Here is a 27,530-nt window from a genome sequence, read left to right on the forward strand (position 1 = left end):
CTCGGAGTCAGGAAGCGTGTGTAGAGCGCCGTGACTGGCGTGTGTGAGAAGTGGAGGGAGTGGGACTGAACTTGGCTGTCATGTCTATGGCTGTAGTAGATGTGTGCTCGCTTCTGCTGGTGGCACTACTGTGGGGAGTTACTAACCCATTCCTGCGAAAGGGAGCAGAGGGGGTAGAGAGAGTGAGAGAAGACAGGACAGTGTGGAGGCTGCTGTGTGAGGCCAAGTTCCTTATCTCCAATTACAGGGTGAGCGAGAGTACAAGCTCTTTACTATGGCCTTACTAGCCAAACCCACACATTGGGGGTTATTTACTAAAGGCAAATCCACTTTGCACTTCAAGCGCAAACTACACTTGCTGTAGATCTGAGGGGTAGATCTAAAATGAGGGGAAGCTCTGCTGATTTTATCATCCAATCATGTGCAAGCTAAAATGCTGTTTATTATTTTCCTTGCATGTCCCCCTCACATCTACAGTGACTGCACTTCCAAGTAGTGTAAAGTGGATTTCCCTTTAGTAAATAACCCCTATTGTATCTTATAAAACCAAATCTCAGTCTATGCTTTATTTAAATTTGCACAAGGGATAGTACTTAATCGGACGCCAACAAAACTGTATGCATGGGACCTGAGGGATTCACCCCCCTATGCCCGAAATGTAAAACGCACCAGGGTGACTCATACACATGCTGTGGCGGTGTCCGAAACTCAATAGGTATTGGACTAAGGTCCTGCAGACTGTCTCCCGGTTGGCGCAGGTACCGGTGCCCTCCACCCCTCTGGTATGTCTATTGGGAGTGATTGATGAGATGTACCAGAGTGGAATGTACATTATGATTACTAGACTACTTTAGCTAGAAAGCTTATAGTTAGACACTGGATGGCGCCTACTGTCCCAACAGGGAAATAATGTATTGTATATGTCAGTGATGGTGAACCTTGGCACCCCAGATGTTTTGGAACTACATTTCCCATGATGCTCATGCACTCTGCAGTGTAGTTGAGCATCATGGGAAATGTAGTTCCAAAACATCTGGGGTGCCAAGGTTCGCCATCACTGGTCTTGATTAGGGAATAACTGGCCTATTGTCACAGAAATGCAGTGAAAAGATTTGAAACTGTCTGGCAGGCGTGGCTGTCTGATCCGGCTTTTGCCCCACCACAACAAGTAATGGATAGATTACTACGACTTTAATATAAAAAATAAATAATTACGAGACGTAAAAGGAGAGGTGGGATGGAAGGAGAAGGGAAGGGAAAACGGTTTATAGATCCAGTTTTGGTATGTTCAGTGCTTGGTGTAGCAAAAAGAAAGTTTGTGATCTGATTTGCAAGTTGTTCGACCAAGTGTTAAAAGTTTGCATTAACAGTTATGTAATAGTGCAGTGCAACATATTTGGTTGTATTTTAAGATGTGCAGTGTATACCTCTGACAGATTGTTACTGTATTCAGCCTTATCAATGTTTTGCTATATACATGTTTGATTACTTGCTGCATCAACAAATAAAAACGTTTTTTGATTAAAATAACTGAGGCAGCAGACTTTGTGAAAATTAATATTTGTGTCTTTCTCAAAACTTTTGGCCAGGGCTGTAGAGTCACCAATGTCACCAGGAATGAGTGAGAGTACATCCTAAACTTTGAGTTGCCAGCAGAACAGGAATATAAGGGAAATGTTCCAATTCTGACACTTGTTCAGTGACAGCTATGAAATAGGGGACTGGAAAAATATCCTCTCACTTCTTGTTGCGTCTCCAGGACAAGAGGTGAAGTTTTGGCTTTGGATACACTAAACCACTAATGCCCCGTACACACCATCACTTTATGTGATGAAAAAAAACAACATTTTCTGTGAAGTAAAAAATTACGTTTTTGAAACTTCAATTTTCAAAGACGAAGTTGCCTACACACCATCGTTTTTCTCACAATGTTCTAGCAAAGCAAGGTTACGTTCCACCACGTTTTTCTATTGAAGCTCGCTTCATAAGTAGCTTCTGGGCATGCGCGGGTGTGAAAACGTCTTTTTAAACAACGTTTTTTGCTACACACGGTCAATTTCTGTGAAGTAAAAAACGACGCTTTGAAAAACGACACACAAAATTGAAGCATGCTTCAATTTTTTTTGGTCGTTTTTTAGAAGACATAAAACGACGTTTTCCCCCACACACGGTCAATTAAAGTGACGTTTTTAAAAACGTAATTTTTTTTCTTCACATAAAGTGATGGTGTGTACGGGGCATTAGACCCAGTTCACACTGGTGCGCCTTGCCATGTGATTTGACAGATCAATTTGCATGACAAGTCTCACCCTATTGTCGGAAATGAAAATGTTCAAATTGGCTCGACGCTGACTTTACGGTGCCGCACCGATTTGAAAAAGTAGTTCCTACGCTACCTTTGGCAATTTCAGGTGCGACTTGCATAAACATCTGTGCATAAAGTTGCACAGATGTCAGTCAAGTCGCACTAACATGCGGCTTTGAAACCGTGCAATTTCAAGTGAGGGTGCACGATTTCAAAACCCGCATTCAGTGTGAACCTAGACTTAAAGGGGTTATAAAGGTTAGTTTTTTATTTTCTAAATAGGTTGCTTCAAGCTAGTGCATTGTTGGTTCACTTACCTTTTCCTTCGATTTCCCTTCTAAATGTTTTTTTTCCTTTGTCTGAATTTCTCACTTCCTGTTTCTCCTCAGTAACTCAGTATGTTGTTCTGGCTGACTAACCACCGCTTGGATGATGGGGGCAAGCTTACTGAGGAGAAATAGGAAGTGAGAAATTCAGACAAAGGAAAAAAAAACATTTAGAAGGAAAAGGTAAGTGAACCAACGATGCACTAGCTTAAAGGAACCTATATAGAAATTAAAAAACAAACCTTTACAACCCCTTTAAGGACCAGGCCTATTCTGACATTATTTTTTACATAAGTAAAAATCTGTATTTTATTGCTAGAAAATTACTTTGAACCCCCAAACATTATATATATATATTTTTAAGCAGAGACCCTAGAGAATAAAATGGCGGTTGTTACAATTTTTCATGTCACACAGTATTTATGCAGTGGTTTTTCAAATGCATAAAAAAAAAAAAACGATTTGAAGTAAAATATGAAAGACGATGTTATGCCAAGTAAATGGATACCTAACATGTCATTCTTTAAAATTGCGCATGCACGTGGAATGGCGCAAAACTACGGCGCTTAAAAGCGTACATAGGCGACTCTTTAAACATTTTTACAGGTTATCAGTTTAGAGTTACAGAGAAAAAAAAAAAAAAAAAAAAGACAAGATAAACGGGCCATATCATTCACATGGATGAAGGTAATCATTATGGCAAATAAAAGGTGCATTGTAGTTGTGAACTGACCTTCGTGTTCCCATTTTTTATTTTTCAGTATATCATACCCTTTCTTCTTAACCAGAGTGGTTCAGTGTTTTTTTACCTTACATTGGCATCAACAGGTATGTGCTCATATTTAAATCTGAACTGTTATAGTATATGTTTATTTTGTTTCATTGCTGACATCCCAAAATGCTACTTGTCTGTCTACCAAGCTAAAATACATGTAAACTCTAAACTGAATGACATTTAGTTTGATAAAACACTGCTTATATCCTAAACAATTTGCATGTTTAAAATACTTGTTTTCGCTTTTTCATCCTTTGTTACATCAGTGCTGCAGATACTTTTTTTTTTGGTACACTTATTATACAACACTTTTTCTTGATTCCTTTTCATTATTATAAACAATAATATTTTTTTCACATTTAATATGTCCACATTGTCTTAGCACATACCCAGTATGCGTAGGTGTTCACTGTAATGTGATTGGGTTGCGGTGTACCCACACACTACCCACACCCACACACTACCCATGTGTTTTGTCCCCCTTCTTGTCTATTTTTAACATACGATATTATTTTAGTTTTACATTCAATTTTCAGTTTCCAGAGCCATTCTAGTGCTTGCAACGCACTAGCTATATGCATACAATTTTACACACTTACGCACTATGGTGCGTTCCAGCTCTACACTCCACATGCATGAACTAGTATACATATCTATATATTTATGCATTATAGTGCGTTCCATATATGCTTATTGGTTCTTGGTTTGGAGACTGTTCACTTCTGATGGGTATGGTTGATGGACAAACATCAAGATATCACATATATTTTGGTTTCAATTACACTTCTATTCACTTCATGGGTTTGTTCACTGTTCACATATATATTTATGATAGAGAGGCATATAGCGGGATACACCCACATATACATACTTTTTATTGTATAGGGTGTTTCTGTTTTACATGATGATTGTGTTATATACATATATATATATACTTTTTATTTTCACTCTATATATGCAAAAGAAGTTTTGTGAGGGATCAGAGAATTTGTGTTGATTAAGGCTGGGTTCACACTACTACACTACTTTCATCCTACTTTGCTCTGTGTTCAATGTTTCCCCTTTGAGAGCGTCTTGTAGCATCCTACACAAGTCGGTCCGACTTTGAAAATGCTCCCTGTACTACTTTTGGTCCTACATTGATCCTACTTCAGGCCCATTGAATATCATTGAAGTCGGACCAAAGTAGTATCCTGTTCATGAAAGTAGGATGGATGTAGGACCAATGTAGGATAAATGTAGGACCAATGTAGCAGAGCAAAGTAGGATGAAAGTAGTGTAGTAGTGTGAACCCAGCCTTAGGTGTGTTCTCACATATGTGTTTTAGTATGCACAGGTGAGCTGTGACTCCCATCTGGTGTGGGGGGCCTCCTAATTACAGATTCCTCCCGGCCATTTGGTGATGGAAGTCACATGCTCACCTCTATTTCCTATATATAGGTGGTTAAACAGTCCAGTTTGCACACTAGCCTTGATTAAGCACTAGCTCAGTGCAAAACGCGTCGGCTGTTCCCCTGTTCCTTTGCTGTAACCTTGTGAAGTGATGTATTTGCTGTTCGTTTGAATAAAAAGACAACCTTTTTGGTTATTGGAGTGCGGCTATCCATTTCCTCTCTTCGTATCTTATGCATGGTCAGTGCATTGCCAGCACCCACGGTATCCTGAGTCAGTCTACTCCACATAGCGACCCACCTGGAGCGGTGATCCTCTTTTTTTCTCTGCTGCAGATACTTTGCAGCCACTTCAAGACAGATTTACCTATTGTTACAAATGTGGCCCCTGCCTGTAATGTGTGTAGAACTGTAGTTGTAGTCGTCAATGAAGAACAGGCTGACATTGGAGGACCGCAGTTGGAAAACCTGGTGCAAAAGGTTTTTGCCTTATAACCAGAAGTGCTGGAACATTTTTTAGCAGGAACAACAGGTATTAATAGTTAAATAAAAACTGAAAAATAGCAGGGTAAAGTTTATAAGAGATTGTAGTGGCAGCAAGTGAAGCCAGAACTGTGTATCTGCATACCTTTTTTGGGTCAGTTACACAAACTATTGAAGCCATTGGTTCAGCATATCAGCAAAGCATTTTAAGAAAGACAATGAGCATTAGCAGCCCACAAGTTTCTCAAGTTTCTTTAAGCCCGCATTCACATCGGGCCGATTTGGCATGCGACTTGACATGTCAAAGTAGTTCCTGCACTACTTTTGGTGACTTTGGGGGCGATTTCAATAGACATCTGTGCAGGAACCCACACAGATGTCTCTGAAATCGCTCCCGAAGTCGGACTTCAGCTGAACTCGCACAATTTCTAACCCGCAGTCAGTGTGAACCTAGGCTAAATAAAATATTCATGCATTCTCATTTCTTTTTTTTTTCTTTTTCTTTTTTTTTTGTAGAACTGTCCTTGGCTGTCCCAGTATGTAATTCTCTTGCGTTGGTTTTCACAGTGGTGACTGGATGGCTCTTGGGAGAGGACATTGGTGGGAAAGGTAAGTCATTGAAGTTTAGTGAGAGGTAAACTATATTGGTCAATGAAAGAATGTACCATTAGTACCAAAAAATTTACGGTGATTTTTTTTTTTTGGGGGGTTTACAAACAGGTTTATACTTACCTGCTCAACCCAATTTTGTATCCCAAATATAGGGCTTCTTCAAAGCCTTTTATGCATTTTTACTTGGCTGTTAACCTACCCTTACAAATGGAATATAGATGCAGTAACTGTGTGGGAGTTTTCAAGTAGCTGTGGGTGTTGCAGCTGCTTAAATACAATAGTTTGCAGCAGAGTGTACACCATCCTTGCGGTTTACGGTGGATGAGAGATCTATGTATTTATAAGTAGCTCTCAACTGTCACTGATTTTCGAGGGACTGTCCTGATTTAGAACAAATTCCCTTTGTGCCTCATCCCTCCTCATTTGTCATTCATTTTGGTCTGATCTATATATTTGTATATAAAATGCACTTTTTATCTTTCAGAACGTGTTTTCCCAGTGCTAAACCTTTAATTTAATTTAATTTCTAAATTGATGCATTATAAAGGAATAATTGTGGCAGGGTGTGTGTCCTATGCCTACATAGGTTTGCTAATAGGTGTCCCCCACTCCCTTTTTAAAAAGTAAGTTGGGAGGTATGTGTATAGCTAGCCTAAAAACAACAACATGATACAGATATGCAGAAGTATATGCTTTGTGTTACCTAAGAATACCGTCCATCATTCTTTGGAACAAGGCTAGGGCCCTATGTAAGCCGAAAGGGAGGATCATGTACTGGTGCATCTCATCTGGTGATGCAAAGTCCATCGTTTCCTTTGTCCTGCCTGTTCAGCGAATCTGTTAATACCCTTTATTAAGATCCAGGGGGATCCCAACCTTTCTATTAAACCCAACCTTTCTTTCAAAGAGGAACTTCATCCCCTAGCATTTTTTATTTGTAACCCTTTTCTTGGCTGTTATATAGCATTGAAAGGAATTCACATACCTGCCCAGCAGATTCAGTGGTGTTCTGCTGTGGCCCATTGCTCAGGTGTTACAGCCAGGTCGTGTGCCACCATCCTGGTCCTCCCTGACTGGTTGCCTCTTCCAAGTATAGGCCGCCAGCCCATGTTGACGTGTAAAAATGCAACCCACAGTTATTGTGAGTCCTTACTCGTGCCTCCTGTTATATTTGACAAGGTAATCCCATTAGTCTGTGGTGGCAGTATACGTCATTCTTGCTTGAGTGACAATGGCAACGGGTCAGGGCTGGCAAAACATAAAGAAAAATAAAGCAAAAAAAAGGCCATTTCTTTATCGTACATCACGGGACACAGAGCAGCCATAGTCATTACTATGTGGTTGTACGCCACCTATATATGTGAATGGACACTGGCAACCCAGGACAAGAAGCCCCCCTCTATATAACCCCTTCCATACAGGAAGTACCTCAGTTTTTTCGCTTGTCTCAAGGTAATTGTCACGGTTGATGAAGTGCTATGCTAAAGAAGAAGCCCCATTCCGGAAATCTTTAAAGGGGTTGTAAAGGTTTGTTTTTTATTTTCTAAATAGGTTCCTTTAAGCTAGTGGATTGTTGGTTCACTAACCTTTTCCTTCAATTTCCCTTCAAAATGTTTTTTTTCTTTGTTTTCTTTGTCTGAATTTCTCACTTCCTTTTCCTCCTCAGTAAGCTGTTCTGGCTGACTAACCCCCAGCCCGAACGGCTCGGATGATGGGGGCAAGCTTACTGAGGAGGAACAGGAAGTGAGAAATTCAGACAAAGAAAAAAACATTTAGAAGGGAAATCGAAGGAAAGGTAAGTGAACCAACAATGCACTAGCTTAAAGTAACCTATTTAGAAAATAAAAAAACAAACCTTTACAACCCCTTTAAGCAGGATCAAGGGGCTATGCAGTCGGATCCATTCTAGATGCCAAAAAGCAATAGCCAAAATGGATGGCACCCGAGCCTCGTGGAAGAGAAAGAGCGAGGTCGCTTGCCTGTAATGCTCCTCTGTTGAGGGCTGGACCCTGGAATCTGGCTCCTTGGTCACATTCCTAAACCAAAGGATGTCCTGGCAGGGTGCTGTACGGGTCCAAGGGTGTGGACCTCGGTATGCAAGGGGGAACCCGGTCCTTGAAGGTCCATCATGACATGGGTCAAGATTGTATCTGGCTGTGTTTTCCAGCAGTATCCTGCCGCGGTAATGGTAAGTCAAGGAAGATCCTAAGGAACCGAAAGGGCTTGGGGTTCGCCCGCCTCTGACATTCGGCGGTCGGCATTTCCCTGGGGATGCAGCTCCCCGCCCCCCGAGAGTTCAGCTTACAGTACCGATCGTTCGTTCGCTCTATTTAAAAGGCTATCCTAGGACGCTGGGGGCGTGGCCGGCATGCACGTGGAAACGAACGTTCACGTAATACGGGGATATGCAATTAGTGGACCTCCAGCTGTTGCAGAACTACAATTCCCATCAGGCATAGCAAGACTCTGACAGCCACAAGCATGACACCAGAGTCAGAAGCATGATGGGACTTGTAGTTTTGCAACAGCTGGAGGTCCGCTAATTGCATATCCCTGACGTAATACATGGCACAGGGGCAAGGCTTACTGCTTATGAAGTTTTTACTCTGGAAAGAGTCTGGACGCTGTATAGGTGTTGGTTACAGGTGATTTATAAAGGCACGTCTACTCGGCATCAGGCTGAGCAGTGATAGGGGAATATTTCCATTGCTGGACTATAGCTCGGCAATAGATGCACATTGCAAGTACCTCTGCCTTTTGTGCTTAGGACTATGTCTTCCCGTAAGAGAGGTGAGAAGAATATGAAGGGGAGGAATGCAAGGGCGCCGCGGTCGGTGTCTAAGGGTCCTAGTCACGCTTCCACACTTCTATCCTCCCCTAAAAGTCCAGAAGCAACTGGCCAGTCTGAGTCATTCAGGCTCTCAGGCATAGTAGCCACTTCCAATATTTCAGCCTCTGCATACGTCACCAAGGAATTTTTGACTTCAGCATTAGCTGGTCTAGAAGGAAAAATAGCTAATATGTTAGCATCTTCTTCACAGTCCGGAAAAAAAAACGCGATAGGTCCCCTTCTCCTCCGCCTGATCTTCCAGTGTTGGAACAGGAATTGGCAGATGATGTTGAGATTTCATTGGGTGACCGCAGGGATGGACTGGGACAAAAATTTGGCCCTGGACTTCATCCAGACCAGCCCACTTTTGTTTTTGGCCTCCTCCCATAGTAATCCCCTCCCGCCTACGGCCGCGAGTGACGTCACGCCGCTAGGACGGGGGCAGGGCTGTAAATTTAGGAGGAGAGAAGTGTCGAGTGATGATGGCTATTGGCTGGCGCAGCCGCCGGGTGCAGGAGCATTAGCATAAATGTGACGAGGCGAGAGAGAGACACTGACAGTGACAGGCGGCCCACTGAGCCATCGGCCCACCGGGAAACTCCCGGTAGTCCCGATGGCCAGTCCATCCCTGGGTGACCGAGAAGAAGGGCAGGCGGATGACTTCTCCTCTGAGGATTCAGTCTCAGAAGAAGCCTTCTCAGCCTCGCAATCTCAGAAGTTGCTTGTGCAATCCCTTACCGAATTGGTCCGTTCTGGATATAAGTTGCCCCCAGCACAGGTAGCTGAGGCCCCCTTTTCCTCTTTGGGTTCTTTAAGGCCTCCACAGGGTCCACATGCATTTCCTGTACACCCATTGCTGGAGCTGCTGATATATGCTGACTGGGATCACCCAGATAGGTATTTTATTCCTCCTAGAAGATTTTCGCTTCTTTATCCTATTGAGAAAAAGTTCACTAAGAAGTGGAGTTTACCAGCAGTAGCCATTTCTTCTGTGAATAAGAGTCTAAGGCCCTGTACACACGATCAGTCAAAACTGATGAAAACGGACTGAAGGTTTGTTTCATCGGTTAACCGATGAAGCTGACTGATGGTCTGATGTGCGTACACACCATCAGTTCAAAAACCAATCGAGTCCAACGCGGTGACGTAAAACACAACGACGTGCAGAAAAAAATGAAGTTCAATGCTTCCAAGCATGCGTCGACTTGATTCTGAGCATGCGCGGGTTTGGAACCGATGCTTTTGCGTACTAACCATCGATTTTGACCGATCGGTTATCAGTCCATCAGTTTAATTTTAAAGCAAGTTCTATTTTTTTTGACCGAAGGATAACTGACTGATGGCGCCTACACACCATCGGTTTGGACCGATGAAACGGACCTTCAGTCCGTTTTCATCAGTTTGGACTGATCGTGTGTACAAGGCCTAACTTGTCCGGTGGACAATGTCCAGGTTTTTAAGGATCCAGCTGATAAGAAACTGGAATCTTTGCTCAAAGCCTCTTTTGCTGTAGCGGGTGCAGCAGTATAGCCTGCAGTAGCAGCGATGGGCATTTGTCAATTCCTAAAAGACCATCTTAACCACTTCCCGCCTGGTCAATAGCATATTGACATCCGGGAAGTGGTTCTGTTATCCTGACTGGGCGTCATATGATGTCCAGCAGGATAACATGCCAGCGCGCGCCCGTGGAGGCGCGCAGCACGGCATTGCGGCATGTCAGTCTGACACCCTACCTCTTCGATCATCTGTCAGAGGCTTCTTACCACAAGATCAGCTGTAAACAATGACAGCTGATCATTGCTTGAACCAGGAAGTGCCAGCATTCCTCAGTTAGCGCTGACTGGGAGAACCGATCGGCGGCTCTCCCTGTCAGAGGGGGGGGGGGGGTCTGTGCTGATAATCAGCACATTGATTATTAGCACAGCCCCCTGAAATGTAGCAATCACCTGCCAACCAGTGCCCACCACAGTGCAAAAATAAAATTCTGCCAGTGCCCACCGCAGTGCCAATCACTGCCCAGCAGTAACACCTGTCAGTACCTCATCATCAGTGCCACATGTCAGTGCCCATCAGTGCCCCCTGTCAGTGCATATCAGTGCCGCCTATCAATGCCCATCAGTGCTGCCTATCGGTGCCCATTAATTCTACATATCAGTTCCAACTCATCAGTGCCCAACTGCCCATCAGTGAAGGGGAAAACAACATTTTATGACAGAAACTAAAAAAAAATTTAGTTTAGCAAAAAATGAAAACCGCAGAGGTGATCAAATACCACCAAAAGAAAGCTCTAATTGTGAGAAGAAAATTATAAAAATTTAGTTTGGGTACAGTGTTGTATGACCGCGCAATTGTCATTCAACGTGTGACAGCGCTGACATTTTTCTGGTCAGGAAGGGGTGTAAGTGCATGGTATTGAAGTGGTTAAGCAGGTTATTAAAAGTGTCCCTGCTCAAGGGGAAGCGGCCGTGAGTTAACTGAGCAACCTAGAGCCTTATTTTTTGCGGTTGATGCTCTTAAAGATTCTATTCATCAGGTGTCACACCTTGCATATGCGTAGAATTCTCTGGTTGAAGCATTGGTCAGCTGAGTTGCCATGCATAAAGCTATTGGAAGGTTTTCCCTTTCATGGGGAACGATTTTTCGGGGATGATTTGGATAAATATCCCAAATATTCCAGGTGGTGCTCTTTTACCAGTTAAAAGAAGGAGTAGAAGTCCTTTGTTTTAAACGTCTCAAAGATCTAAATCAGTAACTAACCATCCGCTCTTTTCGCATGGAGTCAATCCGGTCAGTCTTATCCACCCTGCAGGGAGGAGAACTTCTGGCATCAATAGACATCAAAGATGCATATCCGCATGTGCCAATTTTCCCGGCTCACCAGAAGTTTCTGCGCTTTGCGGTAGAACAGCGCCACTTTCAGTTTGTGGACTTGCCCTTCAGGTTAGCCATTGTGCCCCGGGTGTTTACAAAAGCTCTGGCCCCAGTACTAGCAAGACTAAGGGGCCAGGGTATAGTAATAATTAGGGTTGTCCAGATACCGATACTAGTATCGGTATCGGGACCGATACCGAGTATTTGCGGGAGTACTCGTACTCGCGCAAATGCTCCCGATACCTAAATAGAATACTTTTTTTGTATTGATCAACATGTTCTATGAAAATTCTTTGAGTTTTTTACTACTGCGTGACAAGCAAATAAAACATTTTTATTCATTTTTACTCATTTTTATTCTTTTATAATGTCTTGAGTTAGAGTTCTTCATAATTCTAAAGAAAATATCCTTAATCTGTATTGTGGTTTGAAAACTGTCACATGACATTTAAAAAAAGTATCGGTATTCGGTATCGGCGACTACATGAAAAAAAGTATCGGTACTTGTACTCGGTCCTAAAAAAGTGGTATCGGGACAACCCTAGTAATAATGGCATACCTAGACGACCTGCTGCTGATAGATCAGTCGGTTGCACGATTAGACCGGAGTGTATCCAACACGGTCAAGTAATTGGATCACCTAGGTTGGATTCTCAACCTAGAAAAGTCAGCCTTACGGCCAGTAAGAAGGCTGGAGTACTTGGGTCTGGTTATAGATACAGCCCAAGAAAAAGTATTTTTGCCTCAGACAAAAGTCAAGGCTATAAGAGATCTGGACCATGTGGTCAAGGCAAAGAAGGATGCTTCCATTCGCCTTTGCATGAGGTTGTTAGGGAAGATGGTGACTTCATTCGAAGCAGTTCCCTTTGCCCAGTTTTATTCAAGACTGTTGCAAAACAGTAAGATCCAAGACTTGGATTACTCAATGTGTCTGGCCCCAAGGGTGCGCCAGAGTCTCAGTTTGAGGTTGATAACCAGAAATTTACTGAAGGGGAAATCCTTCATGCCAGTAACCTGGAAGGTTGTAACAATAGATGCCAGCCTCTTGGACTGGGGAGCGGTTCTGGAGGAGACCACTGTCCAGGGGAAATGGTCAGAGTCCGAAAAAGCCTTGCCAATCAACATTCTAGAGATTTAGGCAAGCGTCTGGCCCTAATGGCCTGGACTTTCAGATTACAAGGTTGTCCCGTCAGGATACAATCTGACAATGCCACAGCAGTGGCTTACATCAACCACCAAGGGGGCCCCAGAAGTCACGCAGCCCAGAGAGAAGTGAACCATATTCTGGCTTGGACAGAGAAGCATGTACCTTGCCTATCTGCAGTCTTCATTCCAGGTGTGGAGAATTGGCAGGCGGATTTCTTGAGCCACCAACAATTGTTCCCGGGAGAATGGTCTCTCCATCCTGATTTTTTTTTTTGCCAAAAATGGGGCACCCCGGACGTAGATCTATTGGCGTCCAAGTTCAACAGAAAATTGGACAACTTTGTATCAAGAAAGAGGGATTCACTCGCATGCAGTACAGATGCAATAGTAACCCCTTGGGATCAGTTTTCACTGATTTATGCGTTCCCCCCCCAGTTCAGCTGCTGCTACGGCTTCAACGCAGGATCAAGGAGGAACGGAAGCCAGTAATACTAGTAGCCATGGCATGGTCCAGAAGATCCTGGTATGCAGAGATCATAAGCTTGGCAGTAGGGAACTCGTGGACTCTTCCGTCCCGTCCAGACTTGTTTTCGCAAGGACCAGTGTTCCATCCTGCCTTACAGTTGCTAAATTTAACGGTGTGGCTGTTGAAGCCCACATTTTGAGGAATCGGGGGCTTTCAGACTCGGTAGTAACTACCATGATTAATGCAAGGAAGCCAGCTTTCATGACCATTTATTATAGGGTCTGGAGAGCCTATGTTTCCTGGTGTGAAACCAAAGGATGGCATATTCGGAAGTATATTATAGGAAGAATTCTTGCCTTCCTACAGTTGGGGGTAGAAACAAAGCTAGCCTTGAGTACAATCAAGGGTCACATTTTGGCCTTCTCAGTGTTTTTTCAAAGGCCGTTTGCCTCGCATTCTTTGTTTCGGGCCTTTATACAAGGAGTGCCCATGGGACTTGAATATAATTTTATCGGCCTCACAAAGCCCTTTGAGCCGATGTGCCATATTCCCTTGGTCCTTTTGACAAGGAAGTTGTTTTTTTTGGTTGCAGTAACCTCGGCAAGGAGACTATCAGAATTGGCAGCTTTCTCTTGTAAAGAGCCATACTTAGATAAATATAAGGATAAGGTGGTGTTGTGTCTTCAACCAACCTTTCTGCCGAAGGTAGTGTCCAGTTTTGACTTGAACCAAGATGTCTCCCTGCCTTCTCTTTTTCCAGATTCTTGTTCTCCAGAGGAAAAATTGTTACATTCTCTCGATGTAGTGAGAGCTGTCAGGCTCTATCTGAAGGTAACAGCTCAGATACAGAAAACTGATGCTTTGTTTGTGCTGCCAGAGGGGCCCAGGAAAGGGCAGGCAGCGTTGAAATCGATTATTTCAAAGTGGATTCGACAAGTTATAATTCAGACTTATGGTTTGAAAAGAAGGACTCTGCCTTTTCAAGTTAGAGCACACTCTACAAGAGCAGTGAATGCTTCATGGACGGTGTATCACCAAGCCTCTGTGACTCAGATTTGCAAGGCCATAACTTGGTCGTCAGTCCATGCTTTTGGGCACGGTATACTGCACGCAGCAGTATAGGTCCTCACGTCTGATGTCGGCCTGCTTTTATTTGTGTCTCCCTCCCCTCAGAGGCATTGCTTTGGGACATCCCCCATAGTAATTACTAGGGTTGTCCCGATACCACTTTTTTAGGACTGAGTACAAGTACCGATACTTTTTTTCAAGTACTCGCCGATACCAAATACCGATACTTTTTTTTAAATGTGTCCCCAAATGCAGCCATGTCCCCCCACAAATGCAGCCATGTCCCCCCACAGATGCAGCCATGTCCCCCCCATATGCAGCCATGTCCCCCCCATATGCAGCCATGTCCCCCCCATATGCAGCCATGTCCCCCCCATATGCAGCCATGTCCCCCCATATGCAGCCATGTCCCCCCATATCCAGCCATGTCCCCCCCATATGCAGCCATGTCCCCCCCATATGCAGCCATGTCCCCCCCATATGCAGCCATGTCCCCCCCATATGCAGCCATGTCCCCCCCATATGCAGCCACGTCCCCCCATATGCAGCCACGTCCCCCCATATGCAGCCACGTCACCCCCCATATGCAGCCACGTCACCCCCCATATGCAGCCACGTCTCCCCCCATATGCAGCCACGTCTCCCCCCATATGCAGCCACGTCTCCCCCCATATGCAGCCACGTCTCCCCCCATATGCAGCCACGTCTCCCCCCATATGCAGCCACGTCTCCCCCCATATGCAGCCACGTCTCCCCCCATATGCAGCCACGTCTCCCCCCATATGCAGCCACGTCTCCCCCCATATGCAGCCACGTCTCCCCCCCATATGCAGCCACGTCTCCCCCCCATATGCAGCCACGTCTCCCCCCCATATGCAGCCATGTCCCCCCCATATGCAGCCATGTCTCCCCCCATATCCAGCCATGTCTCCCCCCCATATCCAGCCATGTCCCCCTTACCTGCATGCTGCCGCGCCGCCGCTTGGTTAATACGGGCGGGGAACATTACAGCTTTCATTTGAATAGCTGTAGTGATTCGCGCCGTGCTGCGTATAGACACTCCCCCTTGCTCAGGATTGGACAGTTCACCCGAGCAAGGGGGAGTGTCTATACGCAGCTGGAAACACTACAGCTATTCAAATGAAAGCTGTAATGTTCCCCGCCAGGCGGCGGCGGGATGTGGCGTAACGGCGGCGGGGGGTGGTATCGGATGAGGCATCGGGGGTATTTGCGGGAGTACAAGTACTCCCGCAAATACTCGGAATCGGTACCGATACTAGCATTGGTATCGGGACAACCCTAGTAATTACTATGGCTGCTCTGTGTCCCATGATGTACCTGTAGCTTACCTGTAAAATCCTTTTCTACTTCCTGTATGGGAGGGGTTATATAGAGGGGGATTCCTGTCTTGGGCTGCCAGTGTCCATTCACCTATAGGTGGCATATAACCACATAGTAATTACTATGGCTGTTCTGTGTCCCGTGATGTACTCCAAGGAATGGATTTTACAGGTAAGCTGTTATAAAACATTCTATTTTTCTGCAAGAACTCTCTCACCAACTTAATCTGAGGTAGGTTTTTTGACTTCCCTAACCTCTGTGCAAGGAAAGCGTGCAGCAGAACTGCAGTTTCTAGTGTGAATAGGCCCTTAGGGTACTTTCTTTAAAAGGAGTGTCATAATTCTTCCAGAGTTTTATTAGGTTAACATGATGTATTTAGAGCGACTTTCTTTTTACGGGGTGGTATACCTGGTAGTTAACTTACTTCACTTTCCCGAAGTTTACTCTCTAAATTAAGCATTAAACAAAGACTCGGTCTACTGGGTAAGGATAATTGTTTTAGAAGGCCTCTCATAAACTCTGGCTTCTGCCTTTTGGGATTGCTGCATACATTCCTGAACTATGGGAATGGCTTTCGCTTTCATATCCTTCTTGTTAGCAGCGTGAGTGATTTATATATTTGTGAGGTGCAATCTCTTACTGTCTTGTTTGTCAAGCTAGTCCCCAGGGTCATCTACCTTACAAAAGTGCATATGGGGAAAACCCTGTGGAAGACTGTGGCACTTATTTTATTGAAAGCATTAATGTAGAACCAATGGCAAAAGGGTTATAACTCTTGTTAATGTTTTTGCCATCTATATCCCATTTTTGGAAATTTCAGAATAAGTTCCTGTCTTATAGCCAAAAAAAGAAGTGGGATGGAATGCTTAAAAATGAAGGAATACCTGGTTGTCACCAGTGTTATCATAACTGGTATGCCAATTGGTAGATTTCCACTCTATTTCTGTTCTGGGGACAACCCAAAATTTGGGATTTTTTTTCACTTTCACTCTTGGTGATAATGGCAAACAGGGCAAAACGGGGGCGCAGACAGCAATAAACACCTGACAGGTGTTCTAAAATTTCTCTGTCCTATCCAAAGCTAAAAAGGAACAATTTTGCCTTTAGTTGTACTTTAACTGCTTCCAGCCTTGAGGCTGTATATATACAGCCGCAACAGCAAACGGTTATTCCAGGATCATGGCTGGCTACAACCATGTTCCTGTATCGTTTTTTTCAGCAGGTGATCAGCTTTACTGTAAAAGTGATCAGATTCAGCCGCCATTCTGACAAGAGTTAAAGCATGCATCCTGTGTTTCTGAAAAGCAGGGGCTAGGATCCATATCTTCCCCTAGTAAAAGCACCTTCCACATTACACTAAAACACTGGCTATGAACACCATTTGATCGGCCCTAATGTTTAACCTCGTCCCAGTCAGTGTCATTAGTACAGTGACAGTGCATATTTTTAGCACTGTATTGGTGTCATTTGTCCCCAAAAAGTGTCAAAAGTGTCAGTTGGTGTCCGACTGTCCGCCACAATATTGCAGTCCTGATATCGGGGGCTATCAAAGGGTTAACTGTGTTCCTAGCCAGTGTTTTAGTGTACTGTGGGTGCTTTTACTAGGGGAAGACATGGATCCTAGTCCCTGCTTTGCATAGCCACAGGATCCATGCCTTCCCTTTTGTCAGAAATCAATCTGCCTTCTTTACATAGGCAGACCGCCATTCAGGCTCCTTGCCTAACGATTGATTGGTACTGTGGACATCAGCTCCCACTGTGTATAATCACAGCAGGTGCGGGCCACCGGTAGCGCGCATGCGTGCCCCCTACCCGGAAGTGTTGGACCATGTACTTCGCTGTGGTCGTATATGTTGATTATACAGTCGACAAGTGGTAATGAAGTTTAGTGCAGAACACAATATAATACCAATTTCTCTTATCGTCCATGGACGGACACAGCTCCTTAAGTCTTGACAAGTGGGTTATGTTCCCTGTTTACAGGAGAGGACTAGGCAGAAACATGTTAGATCATTAAATACATGTTACATTAACAGAGTTGAACAGCCCCGCCCAGGGGGCGGTCCCTCCAGACATAACCCTCCTCGCTGCAGCCTCAGTTTCGTTCTGCCTAGCAAAGGAGGAGGACGTATGGCTCCCTTTGGGCCCAGCGCCTGAGGAGAAATTTTATTTTATTTTAATGTTTTCTTGAAGAATCTTCTTTCATCTGTCGGCTGAGAGACAGGCTGGATAATATAGATCCTTGTAGTCTACTCAGACCGACCAGCAAGCGTCGGCACACTTTTGCAAAGAGGCTTGGTCTGCCACGCCATACCCCATGGCTCCTGGGGTGGCCGTTGAGCTTTGCTCTGAGGTCCACATATGACTGGGCTGTGGTGTTGTCTCACTCACAGTGGACCGGACCGACAGCTACCTCCATTGCGGTTGTAGGTCTGTCAGGAATGCGTCAGCGAGTCCTTGCTTGGACGGGTAAGTACAGTCCCTCCCGCTTAGGTGGGTTGGTACGGCTGGGGTTCGGGGGTCCTCTTCTCCTCCCTTTCCTGCTCCTTTCCCTCTGCTGCATTGCTAACATTTGCCGCTGTCAGGGGGCCTCCCTGAGGGGACTGTGTCTGGCCTGAGTTTTTTTGTGGGGTTTTCTGTGTGGTATTTTTTCTTTTGTTTACACTTTTAAAAGCCTTAGAGGCTTTTGCTGTTTAAATGCAGCGTTTTGCCGCCATGCGGTCGGCTCTGGCGCCATTTTTGGGTCGGTTTGCAATTGCATTGAAAACTCCCATTGGCTGCCATTTTGCCGTAGCCGCGCTCCGAGGACGTTCGACGGCCATCTTGGCTGACCCCTAGTGCTGAATCTACGGCGCACACAGGTGAAGCAAGTTACCTCACAGTGTTTTTTCCTCCCCACATGCCGTGTGCTGTGGGCGGATGGCGGCGCTGGGCAGTCCCCTCCTAGGTGAGTCCCCTGGTACCCCCGACCAGCGCAGCAAAGGGTGAGTTGCCCTGAATAGGGCATGGGAGCTTCCGTTTTCTGGTGACACAATTGCATGTTATATATATATACACACTATGGCCCGGATTCACAAAGCACTTGAGCCGACGTATCTCGAGATACGCCGCATAAGTGCAAATATGCGCCGTCGTATCTGTGCGCCGTGCCCACAAAACTAAGATACGCCTGAAAATAGGCTTCATCCGACCGACGTAACTTGCCTACGCCGGCGTAGAGTGGGCGCATATTTACGCTGGACGTATTTGGCGCTCCCATTGATTTTCTATTCACATATGCAAATGAGGGAGATACGCCGATTCACGAACGTACGTCCGTCCGACGCAGTACGCGTAAAATCATACGTCCGGCGTAAAGTTATGCCCCATAAAGGAGGTGTAACTCGGCAGCATCCATGCAAGTGGGCTGCACCAGGGAACACAAGCCGACGTATTTTACGTAGGACGTGAATATGACTAGGCGTAGGTTACGTTCACGCCGTAGGCAGTGATCCGACGTATCTTAGGCAGTTGTTCCGACGTGATTGTGAGCACGCGCACTGAAATGCACCCACGGGACGGCGCATGCGCAGTTGGCGATACATATCTGTCTGGCGCTCGGCCCATCATTTGCATGGGGTTACGCCTCATTAGCATGGCTCACGCCCACTTCCACTTACGCCTGAGAAACCTAGCGCAGATTTGGGAGGAAGTGCTTTGTGAATTCAGTGCTTGCCTCTCTGCGCTGCGTCGGCGTAGCGTAAAGTAGATACGCTACGGCGGCATAAATATGCACCAGTGTATCTGTTGCTCTATTTGGTGTCAGTATCTGGTCCTTCCCCTACATGTTTGTGATGGCAGCGGGTGTCTAATACCTGGGATCCCCACAGATGTTTTTTACTGTTTGTCCTGGACACTTTGGTGCCAGGGTGGGGGTGGACTGCGGACGGGCGGGGGTTAAAGGAGTGCCCCCCCCCCTTTATCCCCTGGGGAATGCTCTGTCACAATGGAGCCATGGACCAGATACCTGGGGGTGCAGGATAAGGCACTTAGGGGTGCGCTTCTCACTGCCGTATGGGACTCTCTGTAGCTGGATAGTGCAGCTGGGTTTCCGCTGAGGGCTCGGTCTTTTTTGGGATCACACAAATCGGACTGTTCTATGTAGGATTTTCCTTCTGTGCCCTTTCTTTGCTAATCTCTAAGATGCGGAATGAGAAAAGCCACTGAGGGCTTTTGTAGTCCCTCACCGCTTGGCGGCTCAGTGCCCCTTGAGGAGAGCCTTTTTTAAGACAGTGGGCTTCTTCTCCGGTGGTGGACCGTCCGGGGGTCATGTATAGGTGACCACCCCCCCTATTGCGGGACACCCCCACTTGTATGGATTTGACTGAGAAGATCCGAAGTTCTGACCCGTTCCATGTCTATCATGCTGGGGTCTGCCTTGCGGCCTATTGTGGCCGCTACTCTGGAATCCCAGTCACTCACAGAGTGAGCATGTTGCACCATACAGTGGAGGAGCGCCGGCTCTCTCCTGAAGTTATTAGGCTAACGGTCCAGCGGGTCCAGGGCTTTGTATATGTCTGTGATGTTTCACTGGATGCCGCGCCCTTGATATCCAGTGCTTTGGTTTCAGAGATGGCGCCTTCTCTGGTTGGGATACTGGTCTGCTGGCCAGGCCTCTAACATACGCCCTGACAGATTTACCCTTTATGGGTGGGAGACCTTTTGGGTCCTCGCTGGACGACATTCTCAAGAATGTCACTGGAGGGAAGAGCGCTCTCCTCCCTCAGGCCTCCAGGGGGAAGGGACTCCGCCGTTGGCCGGGTCTTTCTCTTTCCACACCAAAGTGCTATTTTTTCGTCAGTCAGGGTCCGCGGGCGAACCTCCCGGGCCGACAAAGGCTCAGCTAGGGGACTGATCCGTCCCTGGGTGCGTAAGCCGATCGCGCCGGCATCCGGACCCGCCAATGTATGTAGCTTCCCCTGCCCGTCTCTGAGGTGGGGGGGTCGCCTTTGCTGTTAACAGCTCGGTGAACCTCCCTGCTCCCCGACCAGTGGGTCCGCGAGGTGGTATCTTCGGAGTACTAGATAGGGTCCCTTCCGATCCACCGAACAGATTTCTTCCCTCGTGTCTCCCTCTCCCGGCTTGTCAGTCTGCCTTGGGGCAGGGTGGGACTTGCTAAGCTGCCGGGTGATTTTATCTTTCCTGCAGGACTAGAGGTTTGAGGGATTCTATCCAAACCTGTTTTCGGTCCCAAGGATGACATGGTCCGCCCGATTTTGGGCTTCAAGGGCCTAAAAGGCTTTTGTGAATGATGGGTAGTTCCGCTCGGAATCCATTCGTTCGGTGGTAGCTGCGCTCCATCCGGGGGACTTTCTGGCGTCCTTGGACATTAAGGACACATACATGCATGTCCCACTTTGCGCAGGTCACAGAGGTTTTTCTGTGCCTCGCGATGGGGATGCCCACTGTCAGTTGTGGTCCTCCCTTTTGATCTGGCGCCAGCACCAATGGTTTTCACCAAGGAGTGTTGCACTTATCCTAACCTTGTTGGGACAGCGAGGCTTTGCCATTGTGGCTATTTAGACGACTTTCTGACACAGAGGTTGTGTCTGTAGCTTTTCGGACCCTCCGTGAATCCGGGTGCGTGTTAAACATTTGGAGTCGGTCCTGGTTCCGACTCAGTTTGGAGTGCCTACGGCTTCCGGACTCCTCGGTGGCGAAGGTCTTTTTTCCCCTAGAGAACTTGCAGACTCTTCAGTCGGCGGTGAAGTTATTGGCATCACGCAAACGGTCTCTCTTCGTTTGCATGCAAATCCTAGGTCTGTGGGTAGCCTCCTCCGAGGCAGTACCGTATGCCCAGTTCCACGCTTATGTTTTTTTCCAGAGGGAAATGCTGTCCGAGTGGTACGAATCTCTTGTCTCTGAATCATCAGATTCAGGTGCGCCACCTAGTCAGTGTCTCTCTGAACTGTTGGCTGAGATCCCTGACTCTTCGGACCGGGAAGTGATTTCATCCTTTCTGTGGACGGTGATTACAACGGACGCCAACCTCTAGGGTTGTGGGGGCGCCTGGGGGGTCCGGTCGGCCCAGAGTCGCTGGACTTGAGTGGACCTCCGGCCACACCGCCCTGTATGTGCCCGTTCTCGTCGGATCTCCGTAACTACCCAGGCTCGGGCCTGGTTAGTACCTGGGTGGGAGTCCGCCTGGAAATACCGGGTGCCGTAGACCCTGTCTACCGTTATCGATATCGGGCGCCTGGTAGCGGAGGTACCCTGGCGGTTGCTAGGGCAGGAGGTTCTTCTGTCTCGAGGTTCCATACTTCCTCCTGTTGTACAGTCACTGACTTGCTCAACAGGGCTATTGGAAGCCAGACTTTAAGGGACCGGGTCTGTCCGACTCGGTCATCTCAACAATGTTGAGGGCACGGTAGTCTTCTTCCCGGAGGACCTACTGTCGCGTCTGGCTGACCTACATCTCTTGGTGCGAAGAGATGGAGTGACGTCCACGGACGTACTCGGTGTCCATGGGCCTGCTGTTTTTTACAGCTTGGAGTGGATTAAAATTAGTTTAGAGCACCGTTTGGGGGCAGATTTCAGCCTTGGCTGTGTTCTTTCAGTGGCCTTTTTGTGGCCGTACCCTGGTGGGTACCTTTTTGTGGAGGGGGCTTGTCCTATACTTTCCCCTCTTGGCCCATCTCTTCCCCCATGAGTTTTGACTCTGGTGCTCTCGGTTCTTCAGGAACCTTCCTTTTGGAAACATCAGAGAGATTTTCTCTTGACACTTTCTCAGAAGTGGCCCCTTTAAGTGGCCTTTACCTCTGTTAGAGGGGTTTCTGAGTTGGCGCTCTTGTCTTGCAGCCGCCATGCTTGATCCTCCATAGGCTTAGGTGGTGGTGTGTCCGCAACCTTCCCTTCTTCCGAAGGTGGTTTCGACCTGTCGCCGGAATAAGGACATTGTTTCTTCTGTCCTCGGCCGGCGCATCCTACGGAGGTTGTCTTTCGTACTTTAGGCGTGGTACGCGCTTTGCGGGTGTACCAGCCGGCTCGGCTCCGTTTCGGAGATCTGACTCTCTTTTGTGTCGGGTCCACAAAAGGGCCTGGCAATCTCGTTGTCCACCATTTCTCGGTGGATCAGGTAGGCTGTCATACAGGCCTATGCTCTTAGGGGGTGGGCCCCCCTTTTCCGGTCCGACAGCATGCGTCGGTCTCAGGTGTGCGAGGCGGCGACTTGGTCGTCCGTTCACACTCTTTCCAGAATTTCATGGTTGCTGTGAGTGCATCTTCTGATGCTTCTTTCGGCCGCTAGATTTCTGCAGGCGGCTGTTTAAATTTGCACCTCCTCTTTTGAGGAGCTCTGCTTGTTTTGGGGTGAAGTTAAAATTGGTTTTACTGATATATTTCCCACCCCTTGTTTTGACACTGCTTGGGGACGTCCCACTTGTCAAGACTTAAGGAGTTGTGTCCGTCCATGGACGATAAGAGAAAATAGGATTTTTTGTACTCACCGTAAAATCCTTTTCTCTGACGTCCATGGACGAACACAGCTTCCACCACCCCTCCTTTTTAGGTTTGTACTGCTTGTTACAAACTGAGGCTGCAGCTGCAGTGAGGAGGGTTATGTCTGGAGGGACCGCCCCCTGGGCGGGGCTGTTCAACTCTGTTAATGTAACATGTATTTAATGATCTAACATGTTTCTACCTAGTCCTCTCCTGTAAACAGGGAACATAACCCACTTGTCAAGACTTAAGGAGCTGTGTCCGTCCATGGACGTCAGAGAAAAGGATTTTACGGTGAGTACAAAAAATCCTATTTTTTTTGGGTAAAATATAAAAGATGATGTTGTGTCAAGTAAATAGATACCAAACATGTCAATATTTAAAATTGTGCACACTTGGGAAAATGGTACTTAAAAATTCCATCCCTTCCCTCCTGTCAGAACGGCGATCTGCCTTGTTTACATAGGCAGACCCTCCTGCTCGCCCCCTCCCCCCTCAAGAGGCTTCCTCCACACCAGGGAGAAAGCCTTGCATTACTGCGTGTGGTTACAGACAGAATAACAGGAAGTGAGTATTTCTCAGAAGAAATAAGGACATTTAAAAGAAAAATCGAAGGATGAGGTAAGTGAAGGAGGACTGCAAAAAGTTTTACCTTTACAACCCCTTTAACCACTTAGACCCGGACCAAAATGCAGGTAAAGGACCCGGACAGTTTTTGCGATTCGGCACTGCGTCGCTTTAACTGACAATTGCGCGGTCGTGTGATGTGGCTCCCAAAGAAAAAATTGGCGTCCTTTTTTTTTCCACAAATAGAGCTTTCTTTTGGTGGTATTTGATCACCTCTGCGGTTTTTATTTTTTGCGCTATAAACAAAAATAGAGCGACAATTTTGAAAAAAATTCAATCTTTTTTCCTTTTTGCTATAATAAATATCCCTCAAAAATCTATAAAAAAAAATTGTTTTCCTCAGTTCAGGCCGATACGTATTCCTCTACCTATTTTTGGTAAAAAAAATTTGCAATAAGCGTTTATCGATTGGTTTGCGCAAAATGTATAGTGTTTACAAGATAGGGGATAGTTTTAATGCATTTTTATAAAAAACATTTTTTTTACTACTACGGCGATCAGCGATTTTTTTTTCGTGACCGCGACATTATGGCGGACACATCGGACAATTTTGACACAATTTCACAGAAAAAAATGCTATAAAAATGCATTGTTTACTGTGAAAATGACAATTGCAGTTTGGGAGTTAACCACTAGGGGGCGCTGAAGGGGTTAAGTGTGACCTCATATGTGTTTCTAACTGTAGGGGGCGGGGCTGGACGTGTGACATCCTTGATCGTGTTTCCCTATATCAGGGAACACACGATCAATGACAGCGCCACAGTGAAGAATGGGGAAGCTGTGTTTACACGGCCACGGCTGGGCACTTAAAGCGGATCTCCACTCTAAAGTGGAGTCCCGCTGATCGGAACCCTCCCCCCCTCCGGTGTCACATTTGACACCTTTCAGGGGGGAGGGGGGTGCAGATACCTGTCTACAGACAGGTATCTGCACCCACTTCCGGCCCTACGATACGGGCAAAGGACGGGTTTTTTCCTTGCTTCCGTCCCCCGTTGTATGCTGGGAACACTCGGCTCCCAGCACACAGCGGGAGCCAATCGGCGGGCGCAGCGCGACTCGCGCATGCGCCGTAGGGAACCGGGCAGTGAAGCCGGAGCGCTTCACTTCCTGGTTCCCTCACCGAGGATGGAGGGGGGAGCAGCAGGGTGACGAGCGATCGGCTCGTCATCTGCTGCGATCGGCGCTGGACTCCAGGACAGGTAAGTGTCCTTATATTAAAAGTCAGCAGCTGCAGTATTTGTAGCTGCTGGCTTTTAATATATTTTTTTAGTGGCACATCCGCTTTAAAGAGGATGTACAGGTACGTGCTTGTGCCCAGCCGTGCCATTCTGCCGACGTATATGTGCAGGAGGCAGTTCTTAAGTGGTTAAGCACTGAAAACAAATACAGTAGTCATGAGGAAAGCTGCTGGGCCTGCATCCCTTTAGACGCAACTTCCTATTGGAAGTAGCTCAACAAAAATTAATTTTTTGTTGCAGGGGATGCCCGAAATCTGACTTGTATCTTAGTGCAGACTTCTGGGAAAATTGGTGAGCCAATCACACAAGCAGGAGATTATGTTTCTGGGGGGCATTCTGTAAACAGTCTGTGTACAGAACACCTCCAGGTAGCCATATTGCATTTTTAGAAAATTACAGTGCTGCAGATTGAAAAGAAAAGGTAATTTTTTAAATGATATTTAATTACAATATGGCTTGTGTTGCAATTGTATACGCTATATTATTTTTTCTTTATTTGCTATTTTTTTTCCCCACGAAAGTGGAGTTACCCTTTTAAGGTAACAAAGGTACAGTTCTTCCAGACATCTCCAATACATTTCCCCGACAAAGTTTGTTCTCTAATTGCCCCTTTGAAAGTGCCCCATGAAGTAGTCATACCTTGTTTAGGTGGTAAAGTCAAATAAAAGTCCTTTTGTAAGGCAAGAGTCAATTTTTAGCAGTAAATCCATAATTGGCAACAATAATGCAGAAAAGTCCTGACTGGGTTCCCACAAGGGGCTCGGAATGGCAGAGTAAGGCCCCTTTCAGACTGGGACGGGAGCCGCGGTAGCGGTATAACGCCACTAAAAATAGCGGCGCTATACCGCCGGGATTGCCGCGGGAATCGGCCGCTAGCGGTGCTGTATTAACCCCCGCTAGCGGCCGATAAATGGTTAAAACCGCATTGCGGGCGGTATTGTCGCGGTTTCCCATTGTTTTCAATGGGAAGGAGCGGTATACATGCCGCTCCTCTCACCGCTCCAAAGATGCTGCTGACAGGAGATTTTTTTGTCTCCCGCCAGCGCATCGCCTCAGTGTGAAAGCCCTCGGGCTTTCACATTGAGTCTGCAGTGAAGGAGTTTTTCAGGCGGGATAGCAGCGCTATTTTTAGCGTTGTACTGTCTGAAAAACTCCTCAATGTGAAAGGGGTCTAACTACCACATCTTGACCTCCCAGATTCCCCAAGATTCAGGGAGCCCCTTATTTACTGTATATGATGTAACCAGGAGAGGGGCAGTGTTTCACTAAAAAGCATGGGAAAACCTGTCCAGCAGTGTTAACCTTTGCCTTTCAGGTCCCACTACCCCAACAGAGCCACCACAACTAACAAAACACCTATGTTAGATTATATTGCACCAACAAGAAAATATAAAGTGTTTAGAACACAAACAAACAGTAGAACATTTAACACCGAAAATCCCCTTTTAGAACCTCCTGCTTACATGCCTACCAAGTAAGATGTGGATCACATCACAGGTCCCAGGAGGCTGTGGGGCCACTCACACGGCACATCTGTCTGTGAAGCCACAAGGAGTCACAGCTGGCTTCCCACAGTTAACATGTTGGCATCAGGGACCCGAAGACTGGCAAAGCACCAGTCCAGGTGAGGACACCACTAGATCTCTGGACAGCTGAGTGTATGTTTATTAAAAGTCAGCAGCAATGTTTGTAGCTGCTGTATAATACAGGTATTTGCACCCACTTCCGGGCATAGACCCCCACGGGAGTTACGCCACTTATCCGCCCCCCCCCCCGCTGTCTTCTGGGAAACGCACAGGTCCCAGAAGATAGCGGGGACCAGTAAGAAGGCGCAGCACGACTTGCACATGTGCAGTAAGGAACCGGGAAGTGAAGCCGCAACTCTTCACTTCCTGATACCCTCACCAAGGATGGCGGCGGGGGCAGCCGAGAGCTGAGCGATTGATCGGCTTCGGCTGCCGACATCGCGGGCACCCTGGACAGGCAAGTGTCCATTTATTAAAAGTCAGCAGCTGCAGTATTTGTAGCTGCTGGCTTTTAATGTGTTTATCTTTTTTATTTTTTTAGGCGGACCTCCGCTTTAAGTCACAGGAGAGTTATACATTCAGTTATTCTGTATATCTGTTAATAAAATGTATGATTATTAATACTTTGCTTTGGGCTTTTTTTTTTTTTTTTGCAGGAGCCGTGCTTGGGTTGCTTATCACGATTTTTGGGATTTCAATCTGTGTGGCAAGTTCTGTGAACGACTGAGGACAAAAAATAATGCTTGAAACACAGATAACTGTGAGGTAAAAAAAAAATTTGAAGGAGGAAAAGACACATTGAGCCTCATGGACACAGGATGTAAAAAACTGCACTTTTATGTTTCAATCATTTTTTATTAAAGTTTTGTATAGAAAATATAACAAGAAAATCTCAGCATTGTACAATATAAAACATGGTCAGGGAATAGCATGTTGATTAGTCCGTGACACTGAAGAGTCTCATTCGTATTGCCGAAATTGTCCAAAACGACCCACCCAAATGGGCTAAGATCCAGTAACATTACAATAAACCATATCTAGACCCACTG

General features: G+C 46.3%; 1 protein-coding gene across 2 annotated transcripts; it reads left to right on the forward strand.

Moving 5' to 3' along the window:
• On the forward strand, positions 1-27,530 carry TMEM234 (transmembrane protein 234). Of its 2 annotated transcripts, none has more exons than XM_040337049.1 (4): positions 1-248; positions 3,393-3,459; positions 5,848-5,889; positions 27,138-27,530. In XM_040337049.1, exons 1-4 carry the CDS (start codon positions 81-83, stop codon positions 27,206-27,208), a joined length of 348 nt encoding a protein of 115 aa, XP_040192983.1. In that variant the 5' UTR covers positions 1-80; the 3' UTR covers positions 27,209-27,530. The 2 variants fall into 2 exon arrangements, with proteins under 2 accessions (XP_040192983.1, XP_040192982.1); XM_040337048.1 differs by having other exon boundaries at positions 3-248; positions 5,797-5,889.

Source organism: Rana temporaria, chromosome 2 (genome assembly GCF_905171775.1).
Source record: "Rana temporaria chromosome 2, aRanTem1.1, whole genome shotgun sequence".
NCBI classification, from domain to species: Eukaryota; Metazoa; Chordata; class Amphibia; order Anura; family Ranidae; genus Rana; species Rana temporaria.

Bases quoted from the DNA above. Each gene is read 5' to 3' on its own strand.
- TMEM234 (XM_040337048.1), top strand. From the start codon at position 81: ATGTCTATGGCTGTAGTAGATGTGTGCTCGCTTCTGCTGGTGGCACTA. The intron at 3,460-5,796 runs GTATGTGCTCAT...TTTTTTTTGTAG, and splicing joins CCTTACATTGGCATCAACAG to AACTGTCCTTGGCTGTCCCA. The intron at 5,890-27,137 runs GTAAGTCATTGA...TTTTTTTTGCAG, and splicing joins AGAGGACATTGGTGGGAAAG to GAGCCGTGCTTGGGTTGCTT.